This window comes from Protopterus annectens, chromosome 6.part0, assembly GCF_019279795.1.
Source record: "Protopterus annectens isolate FY-2018-M chromosome 6.part0, PAN1.0, whole genome shotgun sequence".
Lineage (NCBI taxonomy): Eukaryota > Metazoa > Chordata > Ceratodontiformes > Protopteridae > Protopterus > Protopterus annectens.
In genome coordinates, this window is record NC_056737.1 from 1,934,051,159 (window position 1) to 1,934,071,861 (window position 20,703).

At 46.0% G+C, this 20,703-nt stretch overlaps 1 protein-coding gene across 1 annotated transcript in view; it reads right to left on the reverse strand.

The window, feature by feature from the left end:
• NUP35 (nucleoporin 35) overlaps positions 1 to 20,703 on the reverse strand; it is an 813,253-nt gene that overhangs the window by 30,335 nt on the left and 762,215 nt on the right. Inside the window, exon 12 of the mRNA XM_044075241.1 lies at positions 3,883 to 3,910. Within this exon, the coding sequence (XP_043931176.1) occupies positions 3,883 to 3,910 (28 nt within the window). The remainder of the gene's footprint in view (positions 1 to 3,882; positions 3,911 to 20,703) is intronic.

A 20,703-nucleotide genomic window follows, 5' to 3' on the forward strand; every position in this document is an offset into this window, starting at 1 on the left:
TTTAGTTACACAAGAGATGCATTTATCACTTTAATCATCCTAAGCTCTTTCACACACTCATAAGTATATACGTCTAAAGACCACTAGGGCCTTTATAAGCCTAGCTGTGCAATCCAACCAAATTGTGTCCCTATGTATCATTAGCATTTATTAGGAGGAGGAATGCAAGTTTGGACGTTTCTATAGGTTATATGGGAGGAGGTATGTAGCTTGGGCATTACTGTCTGCCTCTATCAGAGATATGGGGGCCAGACCCAGGGTGAATTTCCCATTTTCCATCCACTGATCAAGGTTACACTTAAATAGGGTTTGGGATGGACACTGCTTCACAAAGACAGAGAGCTCGCTCCAGAGCCTGGGGATTCCTCTGAGACATCTGTCTCACCAACAAGTCTCATTTAGGTCACAAGCAAAAATTTAAATCCTTGGATCTATTCATTCTTATCCTATTTGTTTTGTGGATGTGCAAAAGATCCATCAATACTAGATCTGAGGATGCCTTACAGGCCAGACAGATCGTCTCTCCGTAACCTGTAGGAAACTCAGTATAGAAATAAGGTTCACATTGATCTATAGGTTCATAGGTTTATACTAGGCTATCTGCCCTAGGGCATTTATAAGCCTAGCCCAAAGTTTTGTGGCTTTCACCACCCCTTAAGTTTGAAGGATACTATGCCCATTATTTTGCCGTGCCTCTGTCCAGCAGTGACACTGAGGTGATCCCTGGGGTAAACCTGTGATCTCCCATCCATTGGTCAAGATTTCTCTTGAACAAAGCCAGCGAGGTGCTCTGCCTCACATGTACCGGGATTTTGTTCCACAGAATAGGGAGTCTCTGGTTGATGAATCTGTCCCTCCAACACGTCCTTATTTATAACCGTGTTAAGGTTTAAGTCTCTTGCTCTTGTAGTTCTGATGGATTTGGATTTTTTGAGGTGGAGCATGTTCATTAATTCCGGGTTGGACATGGCCTTGTATGTCAGGCACAGGTCACCTCTGAGCAGACGGTATGCGACTGAGTAGAGCTGGAGTTCCTTCAGTCGGGCAGCATAAGACATATTTTTGAGACCCTTTATCCTTTTGGTGAGGAACTTTTGGGGCCTTTCCAATTGCTGCAGGTGTCGGGTAAGATATATTCCGAATGGGGCATTGTACTCTATCATTGGTCTGATGAGTGATGAGTACAGGGGAACAATGACCTCCCCTGATCTGGATGCGAATCCCTTCATGATCAGGTGGGCAATGTAGAAGGTCTTCCTAACTACTTTGGCAACGTGAGTGTCAAATGAAAGGTTACCGTCAACCTGGGTCCCCAGATCCCTGATAACCTCTTCTGTGCTTAGTGGATTGCCACCTATATGGTAGCTAGGGGTAACCTTGTTTTTCCCGAAGGGTATGACTATGCATTTTTTGTCGTTTAACTTTAGGCCATGGCTCTGGCACCAGTTATCTGTTTCTATGAGACCCTTCTGAAGGATATCTGTGTCTGATGTGTTTTCAACTATGGCGCCCAGCTTGCAGTCATCTGCAAACTTTGTCAGCCATAATCCTCCTGTGTTTGCCTGTACTTCTGAAAAGTAGATGCCGAACAAGAGGGGGCCCAGAACTGAGCCCTGTGGGACACCACTTGTGACCGGCTTGGAGTCTGACATGGCACCAGCAACTCTGACCCTGTGGGTTCTGTCACTTAGCCAGTTTGCAACCCATCTTGTGACGTATGGGTTTACATTTAAGCTGGTGAGTTTTTCAATGATACCCGAGTGGGGTATTGTGTCAAAAGCTTTTGCAAGGTCAAGGTAGGCTGTGTGGACTGCCTTGCCCTCATCTATGGCCTTGGTGACTGTTTCGAAAAAGTCAACCAAGTTTAAAAGGCATGATCTGCCCTTGACAAAGCCAAACTGGGTTGGATCCAATGTCTCTAAGACCCCTATGTCTTTATTTATGAGTTCCATTATGATCCTCTCCATAGCTTTGCAGACCAGGCTTGTTAAGCTGATGGGGCGGTAATTGCCAGGGTCAGTGGAGGCACCGCCTTTGTGAAGTGGGACCACAATTGCCGTACGCCACTCCTTGGGTACGTATCCTGAGGTGAGACTAAGATTAAACAGCTGCCCTAACTGCGGGTTTAATTCCTCATTGAGTTCATGGAGCACACAACCGGGGACACCATCTGGTCCCATAGATGCTGTGTTTTTCGCCTTGGAGAGCAGTTTTCACTTGAGCATTTGAGATGTTTGGGGGGCTACAATCCGCTGGTATGGATCTCTCTCCTTTTGGGGGGGTGGGGATTTGCACTGAACCTGTCAGCCAGTATGCTGGCAATGTCTGTTGGTTCAGTGATTTTTACATTATTTTGAACTAATTCTGAGCATATCTGGGAGTTTCCTGCCAGGTTTCTAACAGCTAAAAAAGGCCTTATGATTGTCTTTTGAGTCCTTAGCGACTTTTCTCTCAAAATTTGCCTTGGATGATTTTATGAGTGATCGTAGTTTTTTACTTATAATGATCAAGGGTGTCTTCCCTTTTAAGGATTTTGCTCTATCTTGTAATAGCTTTCTCCTTTTATTGTAGAGCTTGTTTATGGCTGGGGTCCACCAGACTGGGCGCTTGCCTTTGGTGCAAAGAGTCTTTGTTTTGTTTGGGATTGCCTGATCCATGCAGTCCTGGAGGTGCTGGTAGAAGGCATTTGTAAGTGATTCAGTGGCTTGAGTAATGGTTTCCACTGGCTCGGGGGCCTTGAAAGAAACCACACCAGTCTTAAGAAGTGTGAAGTCGGCTTTTGAGAAGTTCTTCACTGTGGTCTTTTTTATCTGGGGTGGGGGCGGGATGTGGACTTCCATTGAGATTAGTTTATGATCTGATCTCACCAATGAGGGGTATACTTCCGGTGTTGAACATTGTGTCCCCATGTTTGTGATGATGAGATCTAGTATGTTTTCTCCTCTTGTGGGGATGGTGACTATTTGTTCCATGGCATTAGAGTTTATGAACTCTAGGGAACCTTTGGGCTAGAGTGTTGGGGCTTGAGTAATGATCCCAGTCAATATTCGGATAGTTGAAATCACCTAATATGATGGTGTTTGGAGATACATTTATCCCCTCCAGTGTTTTCAGGAAAGCTGTGTGATGTTCCTGAGTTTGAGAGGGTGGCCTGTAACATGCTACAAATTGCAGAGCAGTCTTGCCTACGGTTAATTGCACCTGGATGGTCTCCGATGCCTCATGCGTTGCCACCAACCTGGAGGTGTGGGTATCCTTGATGAATATGGATACCCCCCCTCCTTTCTTGGTGTGGTCCGGATTTTGGGGCCGGAACGCATGATACGAGGTAAAACCTGAAAGTGCCGGGGTGCTCTCAGGAGCCTTGAACCAGATTTCAGTCACAGCACAGACATCGATGTTCTCCATACTGAGAAGGGCTTCGAGTGCGTGCATCTTGAGGTTCAGACTACTGGCATTGAGCAGCATTACCCTTAGTTTTTTTTCTTTTTTGTGTTCTAGGGTGGTAGGTTTAGAATTTGAGCCTTGCCTAAAAAAGGCACTAAGGGGGTGGCAAGAGCCTTTGCCAATATCCGGAAGCCTAGGGGTGACAGGTGCAAGCCGTCCCTTGCGAAGCAGCGTGGCTTGTCCAGCATGTCATCCCAGGCAGACAGACATTGGATCCCCTTTGAATGACACCAGAGATTAAGCCAATTATTAAAGCTGATCATCTTGTCTCTGTATTGTGGCATCATTCTTGGTGAAGGTAGGATACTGCTCAAGGTCAGGGTCATACCTGCCTGGGCTACATAATCAGAGAGCTCCTCTAGGTCTCTTTTCATGTAGTCCAGGGAGGTACGTCTCAGGTCATTCACACCAGCATGGACAATGACCGAGTCATACTTGTACTTGCTGTTGAGTGACCTGAGTGCTTGCGTTATGTGGCGGATTCTAGCGCCCGACAGGCAGCTTACTGTGACCTTCTCCTTACTCAATCTGGTGAGTGGGATGTCAGTGTGTCCGACTATGGAGTCACCTATGACGAGTGTGTCTGGCATTGTGTTTGGCCTTAAGGGCTGTGACTGGTTGGCACACTGACTTTGTGGTCTACGTGTTGCATGTGTTGTGTCCTGAGGTGGCAGTTGTTTGGGTGTCTGCTTTGGTGGCCTCTGCTGTTTTGGTAGATTTTTGGTCAGAGCCTCCGAGTATGTCTTTGTGTGTTTATGTGTATGATTTGAAGTTGTGATAGTACTATGTGAGACTGGGTTTGTGGTGTGTGTGGTTACCTTCTCCTCCTGTCTGGTCTTGCCAAACCTATGTTGAGAGAGCTCAGCCTCCAGTTTGGCTATATAGTTGCATCTCTCACATGTATTTGTGTTTTGTGGGAGAAGGAGAGGGTTGTCTGTGTACATGAGGCAATTGTATTGCCTCAATATTCCCAGATTTACCAGCTGAGCATGAGAGGACGCTAGCAACTGACCCCTCGACATGCTAGAAGGAAAAGACAAAAAACTTTATGTAATTGAGTTTGAAAAGACTTCGAGGGATGTGGGTGTTTGAAAAAGGGGTTTTAGGCTGGTGGAGTACTATGTATAATAAAAAGTGCTATATCAGAGTAAAAAGTACTTTAGGAGCAAGTGCCAAGCTTTCCAGATAGAGAATAGTCTACTTAGGAATCAAGTAGAGCTGAACTTTTCAGATAGAGAATAGGCTGGTTAGATTAGAAGTAGAGTTCAAGAAGAGCTGTTCTAAGGGAAAAAATGAAGAGTAGACGTTAGGTAGCCTGAACAGTTTAACCTTAATTAACCGCCGCTGCTCGTGTGCTCCTGTGGCAACTCCCCGCTAAAACATGCTTTATAGCAGGGGGCTGGAAAAGGCAGGAAATGACCCAAAATGGCCAATGAATTACAAGTTACTGTCTTAAACCACTCCTCTGAGGACAAACAGGCAGCTCAGTACTCCCCACTCCCACTGGTGAGTAAAGAAACTTCCCCCTGACCAAGCAAAGAAAATGGAGAAGTACAGGAACCAAGACAAAGCCCAGGGATCAGCAAAATCTGATCACTGGAACAAACTAGCCAGGAAAGTTAGGAGAACAAGAATATTTTTTTGTTTTTTTTCAAGTTTTTTACACAGACAGAACAGAAAACACAATAAATGCTTTGCTTTTCGATTAAATGCTATCAAAAGCTAGTACACTTGAGTGTATTAGCTTGTAGTTTAACTTTTAAGCAAACTTAAACTAAGAAGTGCAACCAACAATTAAAGCTTATAAAAACAGGAAAAACAGGTAATACCACTATAAAATAGACAGAAAGTCGTCGAATGACACAAATGGTCGAAAAATGCAAGAAAAAATACTTAAAATCTGGAAAGTTGCTTTTTCTGGTCTCTGCTGCTCTAGGAAAGTACAGTTTTGTACCCACCATAAATGCAGATGTCCGATAGATATGCAACTGCAGTCATAACATATGGGTTGTCCTGCCTCAGGCAGCCCTCGGTCGGCCGGATTCCAAAGTCTGGGTCCGACGTCAGCTGATGTCGCATTTCTCTCCGACGTCAGGGCGGCTGGAGTATATAAGCATCAGCCGACGCCATCTTCTTCAGTGTTTCTTGCCCCAGATGCCAGGTGCCCTCTAAGGAAGGCTGTAATCAAATTGGAAGACAAAAATAGGTTTCCAGACAACAAATAAGCAATAAACAGATACACCATAACAGATATCCCCAGCTAAGGATAACAGGGAGAGGAGTGGACCCAAGGCATAGAGGGGATGGAGGGAGGGAAAACCCGACTGTAGTTGCATATCTATCGGACATCTACATTTATGGTAGGTACAAAAATAGAAGTTATGTTCTTACCATAACGTTCCATGTTAGCTGTCTTCTTCTCGCCTTCTTCTTGCTGGATGGGTTCGGAGCCGACCTCGGACTGCCACTCTAAAAGCTCGAGAGTTGGTTCCACCGGCTCGAGGCTCCCCTTATATCCCACAATGCTAGGCGTGAGTTACCTCAGATCTCGTTTGTAAGCTAACCCCAGCTTATAATAGTATCAGAATAACTATAAACGTAAGTCCACCTCTAAAACCAGGGAGAAAGAAGGGTGACCTACATCCTGATCCAGGAAATATGCACAACAGCATATGCCTAAGAAAGAGGTGGTAGAAAGAGAGGTCACAATCACAACTCCTCTAGGTCTGTCCAGGCCAGGGGAAGGAGGGTGGGATCGAAGAAGGCGAGAAGACGACAACTAACATGGAACGTTATGGTAAGAACATAACTTCTATATGTTAAGTTGTCTATCTCGCCTTCATTCTTGCTAGATGGGACCGCGTCCCTAGCACCTTGTCCCGGGTGGCCTAACGGAACAGACTCCTGAGAACAGTGGAACCAAAGTTAGCTCTATGTCTAGAAGCTAAATCCAACTTATAATGAGAAATGAAAGTGTGAGGAGTAGACCAAGTAGCCGCTGCACAAATGGTGTCAATAGGCAGTCTGTCTTGGAAGGCTATAGAAGTAGCCAAAGCTCTGGTGGAAAGGGCCTTAGGTTTATTAGGCAGCTTTTGGTGTCTAATTTCATAAACAAGGGAAATCAGAGATGTTAGCCATCTAGATAATGATACCTTTGAAACTGAAAGTCCCTTTCTGCCTTCTGCATAGGAGACAAACAGCTGGTCAGATTTTCTGAATTGTTTTGTTCTATCCAAATAGTACCCTAACTGACGATGAACATCTAGCCAGTGTTAATTTTTGTTCAGACCTATTGGAATATTCTGGAAAAAACACAGGGAGGTCAATGCTTTGATTTAGGTTAGACGTCGAGGCTACCTTGGGCAAAAAGGACGGGTTGGTTCGTAAGGATACCCTGTCCTTATGGAACAACAGATAAGGAGGTCGACAGCTGAGTGCATGAAGTTCTGAAATTCTTCTAGCTGAAGTAATAGCTACCAGAAAGAGAGTCTTCCATGATAGCAATTTTAAAGAACAGGAGGCTGCAGGTTCGAAAGGGGAAAGAATCAAAGTAGTAAGAACTAAATTTAGGTCCCAAGGAGGAGGAGGATTTCTTATAGGTGGTCTGAGTAGAAAAACTCCTCTCAAAAAGGCTTTACAAAGCTTGTGAGACATTATGGCAGACTCTGAAATACCCACATGAAAGTTAGAAATAGCTGCCAATTGAACTTTAAGAGTAGAAGGAGATGAACCTGCATGGAAGAGTTCAGCTAGAAAACCAAGGACCATTTGGATGGAAGCAGTGAAAGGATCTATGTCCCTTCCTTGAGCCCAATACGTGAAGCGTTTCCACTTACTCAAATAAATCTTTCGAGTGGAAGATTTATGGGAAGCTATCAAAATATCTCGAACAGAGTGAGATAATTGAGGAAGCCTGGCTAAGGTTGGAACTGGAGGAACCAAGCAGTGAGGTTCAGAGAGGGAAGGGAGCGATGAAACTGACCCGACTGATGGATCAAAAGATCTGGAACTAGGTCCAGATGCCAAGGTCGCTCCAATAGAAAATGATGTAGAAAGGGGAACCACACCTGTCGAGGCCAGTAAGGAGCAATGAGGATCAACGAGGCCTTCTGAGCGATAGCTTTCTGTATCATTTGAGAGATTAGTGGGAAGGAGGAAATGCATACAGAAGTCCCCGGGCCAAACTTGGACTAGAGCGCCTCTGCTGGGCTGGCCTGGTAAAGGGAATAGTGTGAAATAATCTCTGCACTTGCTGTTTTGGGAGTAGCAAAAGGTCGCAGCAAGGCTGACCCCACTTGAGAAAAATTTCTCTCACAACAGAGTCTTTCAGAGACCACTCGTGAGGCATGAGGATAGCTCTGCTCAACTTGTCCGCGATTTGATTGGACTTCCGGGATGTGCGTTGCTATCAGAAACCGCTGAGAAGAAATCGCCCATTGCCACAGTCAGTGCTTCGACACAGGGGTAGGACCTGGTTCCGCCTTGTTTGTTGATATACCACACTACAGACATGTTGTCTGTCTGGATTGCAATCGTTTCCAAGGGAAGAGAGTCTTGAAGGGCTTGCAACGCTAAAAGCACTGCTCTCATCTCCAGAACATTTATGTGCAAGTGGCATTCGCCTGGTTGCCATGTGCCCTGGACAGTCCTGCCCTGATAATGCCCCCCCCACCCGATCAGGGAGGCGTCCGCTGTCAGAGTAGCAACCGGAGGGGAAGGAACAAAGGGTCTTCCCAATAAGAGCTGAGGGAAGACATCCACCACAGAAGATGATTTCTGCATGCCTGCGTAATCATAATGGTGTGGGACATCGGAAGTTGCTGGTATGACCATTGTGCAAAGAGCATCCATTGAAGGATTCTCATGTGGAATCTGGCTAATGGAAGCAGAGGTATGGCAGCCGCCATAATCCCCAACACTTTCAGAACTAACCTGGCTTTGATTCTGTTGTTGCTGAAGAGGAGTGAGACCAGTTTGTGTATGTCTGTTATTCTCTGATCTGTTAGTCTCGCAGACATGTTGACTGTGTCTAGATTTGCGCCTATAAAGGTAATAGTACGACAAGGCGACAAAACAGACTTTTCGCAATTTATTGAAATGCCTAACTTTTGACAAATGAGAAAGGTGTAATCCCTGGCCATTAGAAGAAGATTCTTGGTGGGAGCTGTGAGGAGCCAGTCGTCCAAATATGGAAACACCTGGAATCCTTGTCGTCTCAGGTGAGAAGCTACCACTGCCATGCATTTGGTAAACACCCGGGGGGCAGTGGTGAGACCAAAGGGCAGGGCCCTGAATTGAAAATGACTGGTTCCCAGCCTGAAGCGGAGGAATCTTCTGAGCGCCTGTTCATTTTTATGTGATAGTACGCATCCTGAAGGTCTATAGAGCACATCCAGTTTCCTTTTCCCAAAAGGGGAAGGATGGACTGCAGCGTGACCATCCGAAATCTTGTTTTCTTGACCGACTTGTTCAGGATACTGAGATCCAAAATTGGTCTCCAGTCCCCTGTTTTCTTTGGAACTAAAAAGAACCTGGAGTAGATTCCGGATCCTTGCTGGTCTGCTGGAACTGGCTGAATTGCTCTTTTTGCAAGCAGCTTTGAAATTTCCAAAGCTGCAAGATCCCTTTGAGCGGGTGGAACATCTGGGAGGGATTTTTTTGATCGGTTTGGAATGCGAACGAAGGGAATGGAATATCCTTCGGAAATGATGGACTGTACCCACTTGTCTCGAGTTAGGGATAGCCAGGCTTCTGGGTACAGTGACAATCTTCCCCGACTGCCTCGAAGGTGGACAGTCGGGCAACACCTCAGGGATGCTGAAAGGGCTTATCGGAGAAAGTTTCTCGATTGCCCTGGTTCTGGACCCCCTGCCTCTAGGGCGCGTCTACCATTGTTGTTCCCCTCTGCCTCTGGCGAACCGACTCTGTCGCCAGGCGAAGTCCCTTGAGATTGTTTACGGAACCACATGTTCCCACTTTTCTGGCCTTTGGGGTAAGGCCTAGAAGGAGTAGAAAACGGACTGACGGCAGAAAGAGTCTTGCCATCAGTCTCGCACCTAGTCAAGGTTTCTTTCACTTGAGGACCAAAGAGAGATGATCCATCGAATGGGGAATTAGTGAAAGACGCTTTTAAAGGGTCCAAAATTGCATAGCCGCATCCAGGCATGCCTACGTAAGGCCACACCTGTCCCTGCGGCCCTGCTCGCTCCATCAGCCGCATAAGAAAGGAGGCATGGAGGAGTTGGCTATGGAGTTCAGGGTAGCCAGCTGAGTGTTCATCCTATCTTGAAAACCCGCAGCTGTAGGATCCTTCAACATGTCACTCGCTTCTTTGATCAAGTCCCTTTGAAGACGAGTAAAATGGCATAGGTAGTTCAGCTTAACGCATTGCAAATGTCGCTGACGAGAACATCCGCTACCGCATCTGTCCATGGACCTAGATTCCTTGTTAGGTGGATGGACAGGTACTGAAGGATCAGCTAGTTCCTTCTTAGTGGCAGCAGCAACCACCATAGCATCCACAGAAACTCCTTTTGTCAAAAACTGTTTATCTGCTGGTGCCGTTATCAATTTTGAGGGTCTCCTGGGAGTGGGGTCCACCGAATCAGGAGCCGCCCATGCCTTTGCTACCACCTGCATGAGGGGGTCAAAGGGGGAGACACCCAGGAGGTGGAAGGACGAGAGCCAAACGCCTCAAGGTACACAGATTCATCCTCCGAAGGGTTGAGGGCTGGCCAATTTCCCTCTGCTTAAGGATTTCCAGAATGTCTGCAAAGGAGACATCTTCAGAAGGGGAACGGGGAACCCTCGAATCCTCTAAATCTGTGTCAGAGGTGACTGACTCAGGTGAGTATGTGTTTCCTCTACACTTTCTTCCGAGGGGCTCTTCTGCCAAAACAGGTGAGGCCTCGAAGAGGATGAGATCCCCATGGGGATTCCTGAGGAGCTAGCTCTCTGCGTCCGGGATGAGGGAGTGAGTCGACTTGACCTGAGGCAATCAAGAGGGGGCGGAGCCGACTGTGGGGTAGAACCAGGTTCTAACACACTCCGCATGACCTCAACGCACCCCTGTCAGGCAGAGCCAGAGGTCCCCGCCCGAAAGCTAAAACCTCCTCGGCACCGACAGTGATGGCTCCGAGGTCGATGTCGGAGCCGAACTTACCAGCGCTGAAGCCCGAGAGGGAGAGCGGGTCGGACAAGGGTCCGATGCCACTCACCCTCGAGCAGACGATGGAAGTCCGGCCGAGATTCTTCCAAGGAAGAAATCGGAGCCGACGATGGAGCCGAAGACTTGTGTCGGCTCCGACGCTACCACAGTCTCGGTTCAACGACCCGCCCGAGCTCAACGGAGTCGGAGGAGGAACATATTGATGGACAGGGCAGGCATCGACTGATGAGTCGAGCTCTGAAGCATTTGGGCCAGTGCCTCGGACTTAAGAAGTCGACTCACTACCCTCTGAAGGTCATGATCCGACAGCCTCGATGACCTAGAGGAGTGATTTATGGCTCCGTTCAGACAGCAGAGGAGATGCTGGAGCCGAATGAACGGAGCCAAGGGATGGTGACCTAGATCTCTTCTAGATGTCGGCTCCGAAGGTCTGGTCGGAGCCGACAAGGGAATTTCTAATACCTCGCATCCAGCCGGAGCCGAGGGTACCACAGCAACTGCAGACTGAGACTCTTAGGCTCCAGCCGGAGCCGATGACGGAGGTTTAGTAGTTTTAGGTCTCGGCTCAGTAGCTGGAGCCGAGGACCTAGAAGCCTTGGAGGGCTTCCCAGAGACAGAAAGGGAATCCTCAGGCTTGAGTAAACCTCTTAGGATCAATTTGTTCTTTCTTTCCTGCAGGACCCTGGGACTGAATCCGTGGCATACAGCACAGGAGTCCTGCAGGTGCAAAGGCCCCAGGCAGTAGACACAAGAAGTGTGACCGTCTGTCAGAGACATTTTCTGACAGCACGCATCACACTTCTTGAAGCCTGAGACCTTTGTGTCTTTAGACATCTTAGAAAAAAAAGTGTAATCACACACACCCAGTCAAACACACTGATTACACCCTATCTTATTTTTAAACTCAAAAAATAAAACAACTATCAAAGGTTTTAATTTAAGAGAAACAACACACACACACCACTAGGGAAAGGAAGAAGAAGGCCTGAAGGCCCAAGGGAAGAACTTATAAATTCTTGTGGGGAAGAAACGGGACTTTAGAGAAAAAAGGGAGAGAATTCCACTAAACTAAGGGAAACAAGAATTAAAATTAAAAATAAAGGGGTTTAAGTATACTAACTTTACTGAAAGTTTACTCACCAAGAAGCCGGTAGAAAACCAACACCTCGATCGCTGTAGCGGCAAACGAGATCTGAGGTAACTCACGCCTAGCATTGTGGGATATAGGAGCCTCGAGCCGTGGAACCAACTCTCGAGCTTTTAGAGTGGCCGAGTCGGAGCTGAGGTCGGCTCCGAACCCATCCAGCAAGAATGAAGGCGAGATAGACAACTTAACATAGTACAGTTTTGTACCTACCATAAATGTAGATGTTCGAAGATCCACATTGCTGCAGTCATAACCTGTGGGTAGTCCGCTGTCCTCGGTCGGCCCGAATACCAAAGTGTTAGGCTGGCGGTCATGGTCGCTCAGATCTGACGTCAGTACGCCGTGGTACTAAAGCGCATGACCGACGCCATATCCTCAGTCTTTCTTGCCCCAGATGTCAGAAGCCTTAAAAAGAAAGGCCATAGCCAAAAATAGAAAAATACCCCATCACCAAAATAGCAACAATAGATACACCACAAACCACACAGCCACCCCAAACTACAGAGGGGAAGGAGGGAGAAATTAGACTGCAGCAATGTGGATCTTCGAACATCTACATTTATGGTAGGTACAAAACTGTACTATGTTCTTCATCTCACATTGCTGCAGTCATAACCTGTGGGTAGAATCCCAAAGCAAAGTTAAAGGGAGGTTGGTAAAATCAGATAGCATTAGGAGCTGCTAACATGCCCTGTAAAACTGCAGTGGCAAACCCAGCCCTAGATTTGGAATAGAGAGGAAGATGGTAATGTTTAGAAAAAGTGTGCACTGAACTCCAGGTAGCTGCCTCCAAAATATCCTTAGTAGCTACCCCCCTTAAAAAGCAGTAGAAGTGGCAGTAGCCCTAGTAGAATGAGGTCTGATTCCAGCCGGAACCTCCTTACCATGATGAGAATAACAGAAACCAATGCAATGGCCAATCCACTTAGAAATAGTTTGTTTTGAAACAGGTTTTCCTTGAGATCCCAAGGCAAAAGAAATGAATAACTGTTGGGACTGCCTGAACCCTTTAGTTCTGCTCAAATAATAACGTAACTGCCTGTGAATGTCCAAAGAATACAAAATTTTCTCCCCCTTATTTTGGGGATCAGCATAAAATGTAGGCAGATGAATAGATTGGTTTAAGGCCACATTAGAAACAACTTTAGGCATAAAAGTAGGATTAGTAAGTGAGACCCTATCCTTATGAAATATCAGGAAGGGTTCAACTGCCATTAGAGCCTGTAATTCAGATACTCTTCTAGCAGACGTAATGGCCAACAAAAAAGCAGTCTTCCAAGACAAAAACTTCAACTCCGAAGTAGCTGCAGGTTCAAAAGGAGGTAAAGTGAGCTTTTCCAACACAAAATTGAGATCCCAGGAAGGAGTAGGAGCTCTACGTGGGGGTCTTATGTTCTTTGCCCCTCTAAGAAATTGCTTGAACAAAGGGTGAGAGAATAATGGTGGGTCACAGTCATAGTGAGCAGAAATGGCTGCAGCATGAACTTTTACAGAGGAGAAAGACAAACCCCTTGTCTAATAATTCTGCAAGATACTGAAGTGAAACACTCAAATTAGGCACTGAAACATCAAAGCTCTTTGCTTTGCTCCAAAGAAAAAATCTCCTCCATTTATCAGCATAAACTTTCCTTGTACTAGGCCGTCTGGCCTCCAAAATGACATTCAAAACTTGTTGAGGAAGCTGCGACCCCCCAGGGTCTAAAACAGAACCAGGCTGTCAGATGCAGGGACTGAATCCTGACATTGCGGAAATGATTGCTTGCCTGGGACAAAAGGTGTGGAATTAATGGCAAAAGCCAAGGAGGCTCCCATACTAAAGTCCGCAGCAGAGGGTACCAGTGCTGCCGTGGCCAATCTGGAGCTATCAGAATCATGCAAGGCTTGTCCTGCCTGACCTTTAGGAGCACCTTGGGAAGGAGAGGCAGAGGAGGAAAGGCATAAACGTGAAGGTTGTTCCAACTGAATGATAGAGCATCCACTTTCCAAGCTTTTGGGTGAAACAGCTTTGTGCAAAACTTTGGCAGTTGGTAATTCAGTGGAGAAGCGAACAGATCTATGTCTGGAGTCCCCCATGCCACCGTCAGCTGTTGAAAAACATGAGGATCCAATTTCCACTCGTGGGGATCCACCATCTGTCTGCTCAAAACATCTGCTAAGGAGTTCTGTGCTCCTGGCAGAAACCTTGCCTGAAGGGTGAGGTGCAAACTGAGAGCAGTCTCCCACAAAATCATAGCTTGTCTGCAAAGAGGGTACGAATGGGTACCCCCCTGCTTGTTGATGTACCACATGACTGTTGTGTTGTCTGTCTGAATCAACACTTGTCCTGGGTGAAGTAGATCCTTGAAAAAGTACAGTTTTGTACCTACCATAAATGTAGATGTTCGAGGATCCACATTGCTGCAGTCCTAACTATTGGGTAGTCCGCTGTCCAGTCGGCCCGAATACCAAAGTATATGGCTGACGTCGGTCAGGGCGCATTAGACTGACTTCAGTACGTCAGGGTACTAATGCGCATGACCGACGTCATATCCTCAGTCTTTTCTTGCCCCAGATGTCAGAAGACCCTAAAAAGACAATGCCCAATATACCTGCACCAAAAATATGTACAATATATACAAAATTATCAGCATATAACCTCACCTACACAACCACCCCTAAACACAGAGGGAAGGAGGGAGGAAATTGGACTGCAGCAATGTGGATCCTCGAACATCTACATTTATGGTAGGTACAAAACTGTACTATGTTCTTCATTCCACATTGCTGCAGTCCTAACTATTGGGTAGAATCCCAAAGCAGAGGTAAGGGAGGCTGGCAAATCATAAAGAAGCAGGAGCTGACAACATGCCTTGCAAAATAGCTGTGGCAAAACCAGCCCTAGACTTAGAGTAGAGAGGAAGGTGATAATGCTTAGAGAAAGTATGCACTGAACTCCAAGTAGCTGCCTCCAAAATATCCTTAGTTGCCACCCCTTAGAAATGCTGTTGAAGTGGCAGTAGCCCTAGTGGAATGAGGCCTAATCCCAGCTGGAATCTCCTTGCCATGATGGGAATAACAAAATGCAATGCAAAACCCAATCCACCTAGAAATAGTTTGTTTAGACACAGGCTTGCCCTGTGAACTCAAAGCAAAAGAAACAAACAACTGCTGAGACTGCCTAAAATCCTTAGTCCTGCTTAAATAATAACGCAATTGCCTGTGTACATCTAAAGTGTGCAAAATCTTTTCCCCTTTATTTTGGGGGTCTGCATAAAAAGTAGGCAAATGAATAGTTTGGTTTAAAGCCACACTAGAAACCACCTTAGGCATAAAGGAAGGATTAGTACGTAATGATACCCTATCCTTATGGAAAATCAAAAGGGCTCTACTGCCATAAGGGCCTGCAACTCAGACACCCTTCTTGCAGAAGTAATAGCCAACAGAAAAGCAGTCTTCCATGACAAGTATTTCAATTCAGCAGTAGCCGCAGGCTCAAAAGGTTGTAGAGTAAGTTTTCCAACACAAAATTGAGATCCCAAGCAGGAGTAGGAGCTCTACGTGGGGTCTTATATTCTTTGCCCCTCTAAGAAACTGCTTGAACAAAGGATGAAAACAATGGTGGGTCACAATCATAGTGAGCTGAAATTGCTGCAGCATGAATCTTAATGGAAGAGAAGGACAAACCTTTGTCCAATAACTCAGTAAGATATTGAAGAGCCACACTCAAATTAGGCTCAGAAATCTCCAAATTCTTTGCTGTACTCCAAAATAAAAATCTCTTCCATTTTTCTGCGTACACTTTCCTTGTACTAGGTCTTCTAGCTTCCATAATCACATTTAAAACTTGTTGAGGAAGTTGAGACCTGCTGTGTTTCAACACAGAATATGCCAGGCTGTTAGATGAAGAGAGTGAAGCTTGACATTGAGCAGATGACCGTCCGTCTGAGATAACAGATGTGGAATCAAAGGTAAAGGCCATGGAGGCTTCCTTACCAGACTCCTTAGTAGTGGGTACCAGTGTTGCCGAGGCCAATCTGGAGCTATTAAAATCATCCTTGGCTTGTCTTGTCTGACCTTTAAGAGCACCTTTGGAAGAAGAGGCAGAGGTGGAAAGGCATACACATGAAGATTTTTCCAACTGAAAGACAGAGCATCCACTTTCCAAGCTGCGTGATGAAACCCTTTGTGCAAAACTTTGGCAGCTGGTGGTTTAGTGGAGAAGAACAGATCTATGTCTGGAGTTCCCCATGACACTGTCAATTTCTGAAATACATGAAGATCCAGTTTCCACCGTGGGGATCCATGATTGCCTGCTTAACACATCTGCTAAGGAGTTCTGTGCTCCCGGCAGAAACCTTGCCTGAAGAGTTAGTTGCAAGCTGAGCGCAGTCTCCCATAAAATCATTGCTTGCCTGCATAGAGGATAAGAATGTGTTCCCCCTTGTTTGTTGATGTACCACATGACAGTTGTGTTGTCTGTTTGAATCAACACCTGCCCTGGAAGAAGTAACTCCTTGAAAGCCATTAATGCAAACTGGACTGCTAACATCTCCTTCATGTTGATATGTAGATGCTGTAGTCTGGCAGGCCACTTGTCTTGTATCCACTTTCCATTTAGATGAGCTCCCCAAGCAATGTCCGAGGCATCTGTCGTTAAAATCTGACTCGCCTCTGGCCGGGTCACAGAGAGTCCCTTGTTTAGGTGACATTCCTGAGCCCATTACAAAAATTCTTTTTGAAGGCAAGGTATTATTGGAATGACAGTGTCCAAATCCTGGCAGTGCTGTGTCCATACATTTTTGAGATACCATTGCAGCTTCCTCATATGCAGTTTGGCATTGGGAAGCACCAGAATACAAGATGCCATGAACCCTAATGCTTGAAGGACTGTCCTTGCAGTCAGCACGGACTGATGAGATAGTTGATGGAAGTAAAGGGATAGACTCTTTTGTTTGTCCGGGGTTAAAAAGGCCATCTGGGCTGCTGTATTCAGTCTCACACCCAGAAAGCACATGTCTTGAGAGGGTACTAGACTGGACTTTATTTCGTTCACAGAATACCCTAGGCATCTTAGCACTGCTATAACATATTCCAGATGCTGTAGAAGGTCTTCCTTTTCTTGAGCCAGAATCAGGCAGTCGTCCAAGTAAGGATAGATTTGAATTCCTTTTAGCCTGAAGTAAGCTATCACTGGAGCCAGAACCTTTGTGAATACTCTGGGCAGTAGATAAGCCAAAGGGCAATGCAGAGAACTGATAATGAGAATTTCCAGCTCGAAAACGCAGATACTTCCTGCAACTTAGTCTTATAGGCACATGAAGGTAAGCTTCCTTGAGATCTAAAGTTACCATCCAGTGATCTTTGCCCAGCAGAGGTAAAAGCTGTTGTAAGGACAACATCTTGAACTTGGGAATGTCCAGATAAGTGTTGAGGATAGATAAATCCAAAATTGGTCTCCACGTGTTCCCCTTCTTTGGTACTAGGAACAGGCGAGAATAAAATCCTAGGCCCCTTTCTGATACAGGGACTGGCTGAATGGCCCCTATTTGGAGTAACAGAGAAATTTGCTTGTGAGCCTCTTTCCTTTGTGGAGGAGGAACGTCTGGCATGCCTTTGAAAGGGGGCAATGTATGGAAATAAAACCTGTAACCGTGGTGAATGATATCCAATACCCATCTGTCTTGAGTAATTAAATCCCAATTTTCTTTGAAAAGAGACAGTCTTCCTCCCAAAGGAGCTGCCAGACGAGAATCTACTGGCAGCTGAAAAGGCAGGTCATTGGGTCTGTTTACGAAAGGACTGACCCCTGCCCTCACCAGAAGTCTGAGCAGGAGAACTCCCTGTTCTAGGCCTAAAAGAACCTTGAGCTCTGCCCCTACCACGTCTAGACCTACCCCTAGACTGGGAATCATAAGCAGGATATGTCCATCCCTAAGTAGGCCAATTTCTACTAAACTTCGGTGGCTGCACCTGCAAAAAATCTTTAACAGTTTGCATAGATTTAGCTTTGTCCTCCATTTTCTTTAAAACTGTTTCCACAGGCGAACCAAACAAGACATCAGACTGTAAAGGAGCATCCAAAATCCTTGTCTTAACATGCTCAGCTAAATTCTGATCCCTCAACCAGGCATGCCTGCGAAGAACAGAACTAGTGGCAGCCACCCTCGAGGAGGCCTGTACAGCATCAAAACCACATTGCAAAGAATGCTTACCCACTTGTTCAGACACATGAACTAAATCCAGCAACTCTTTACACTCAATACCTTCCGCCAAAGCATCCACCTTAGATTTCAATTGTGAAAGGAGATAATTTTGATATTTTAGCATGTGAAACTGACAATTCAACGCCTCATGGCTAAAGTGGAAGAAGTATACACTTTCTTTCCCCATCTATCCAAAGCCCTTGCCTCTATCAGTGGGAACAGGGTTTTTAACAACAGAGGCCTTAACACCTTTAGGTCCCTGAGAAACAGTTTCCGGGTCTGCCCTAGGACTCTTAAAAAGATACTTATGAGCTTCAGGCACCCTATAGTACCTATCAGGTTTAACAGGAGCAGGAGGCAAAGAATCAGGGTTCAGGAAGCCTCTGCAAAACATCTTCCACCACATTCAACACAGGAGGTATAGCTAAGGGCCTATGCTGGGGTAAAACAAGAATTCCCTAAGCCTTTTCCTGGAATCAGAGTAATCTTGGCCTTCCCATTTAAAGTGCTCCCTCATGGAATGCAGAGTCTCTGAAAATGAGAAATCCTCAGGAGGAGAAGCTGTAGGAGTGGAATCATCCACATCAGAATCAGAATAAGGAGGATACTCCTGCAAGTCTTCCGCAGAAGACTCAGAAGCCTCTGAACACTGTTCAAAACTCTCAAACTCAGGTTCCACCCTAGGCCTCTTATCAGGAGGGGCATAGAACCTCTAATCATAGTAATCAAATCTTCTGCCATTTTAAGCATATGTTTCTTAGGCACAGAACCTGAAGTGCTAGGAGAAGCCCCCACTGAAGCTAAACTTGGCCTACCTCTCAAAGAAGTTTTGGAAACAGAAGGAGAGGCTCTAACTACCTTGGGAAGAGAGGAAGAACAGTTACCTGAGAAGCCCCTCAGCCTGGCCTACCTCCTGAGAAGGCACATCCTGTAACAGTAAAGTCTCTGCCTGAGACTCCAAAGAAACTCCTGGCAAAACCTCTGGCTCCACTGAGTTTCTAAAGAACCGACGTCCGGGACTGCCGGTTCATCAACCCTAGGCTTCGCTGTTTTGTCCTTGCGCTTTTGACGAAGGGCGCCGGAGTATCCGACGGCATTTTATAATTACAACGCTTCCCAAACACTAACCTGGCACAGTCTAACCTTCTCTTAATAGTGCGTTAAATCTAGCACAAGAGCGACATCCAACAACGCCGTGCTCAGGCCCTAAACAAGGTATACACAAGGTATGGTAATCCCTATGAGGTATCTGTTTCCCACAAGAAATACAGTTATTCACTTTTTCTGACATCCGGTTAAATACTGAGGCAAGAAAAAACCAAAATGTTCAACAACGGGGTACTTAGCCAACTTTGATTCGGTCTGAAACTCCGACTTCAGAAAATTTCAGAACGCCAACCTGCACTCGCAAAACTGCTTCTGCATCGGACCATGCGGCAAAAAAGACTGAGGATATGACGTCGGTCATGCGCATTAGTACCCTGACGTACTGACGTCAGTCTAATGCGCCCTGACCGACGTCAGCCATATACTTTGGTATTCGGCCCGACTGGACAGCGGACTACCCAATAGTTAGGACTGCAGCAATGTGGAATGAAGAACATCCACCAATGCAAATTGGACTGCTAACATCTCCTTCATGTTGATATGCAAATGTTGTAGTCTGGCAGGCCACATGTCTTGAACCCATTTTCCATTGAAGTGTGCTCCCCAAGCCATGTCTGAGGCATCTGTCATTAAGATCTGACTCGCCTCTGGTCGGATCACAGAGAGTCCCTTGTTTAGGTGACATTCCTGAGCCCACCACAAAAATTCCCTTTGGATGCAAGGTATCATCTGAATGACAGTGTCCAAATCGTGGCAGTGTTGAGGCCATACGCTTTTGAGATACCATTGTAGCTTCCTCATATGCAGTTTGGCATTGGGAAGCACCAGAATACAAGATGCCATGAACCCCAAGGCTTGAAGGACTGTCCTTGCAGTCAGCCTGGACCGTAGAGACAATTGTTGGAAGTAAAGGGTAAGATTTCATTGTTTGTCTGGGGTCAAAAATGCCATCTGAGAGGTTGTATTCAGTCTCACACCCAGAAAGCACATGTCCTGAGAGGGTACTAGACTGGACTTTGTTTCGTTCACAGAATACCCTAGGCACCTTAACACTGCCATAACATACTGTAGATGGTGAAGTAACTTGACTTTGTCTTGAGCCAGAATCAGGCAATCGTCCAAATAAGGATAGATTTGTATTCCCCTTAACCTTAAGGAGGCTATCACCGGTGCCAGGACCTTTGTGAACACCCTGGGCGCAGTAGATAAGCCAAAGGGCAATGCAGAGAACTGATAATGTAAAGTCCCAGCCCGAAAACGCAGGAACCTCCTGCAACTGGGCCTGATAGGAATGTGAAGATAAGCCTCTGAGATCCAGAGTTACCATCCAGTGATCTTTGCCTAATAGAGGCAGAAGTTGTTGCAAAGTTAACATCTTGAATTTTGGAATGTCCAGGTATGTGTTGAGAATAGACAAATCCAGAATTGGCCTCCAAGTGTTTCCTTTCTTTGGTACAAGAAACAGGCGAGAATAAAATCCTAGGCCTACTTCTGACGGAGGGACCTCCTGGATAGCCCCCATTTTAGAAGTAAAGAAATCTGTTTGTGAGCCTCCACCTTTGCTGAGAAGGAACGCCTGGCATGCCTTTGAAAGGAGGCAAGGTGTGAAAATAAAACTTGTAGCCTCGATCTATAATGTCCAACACCCATTT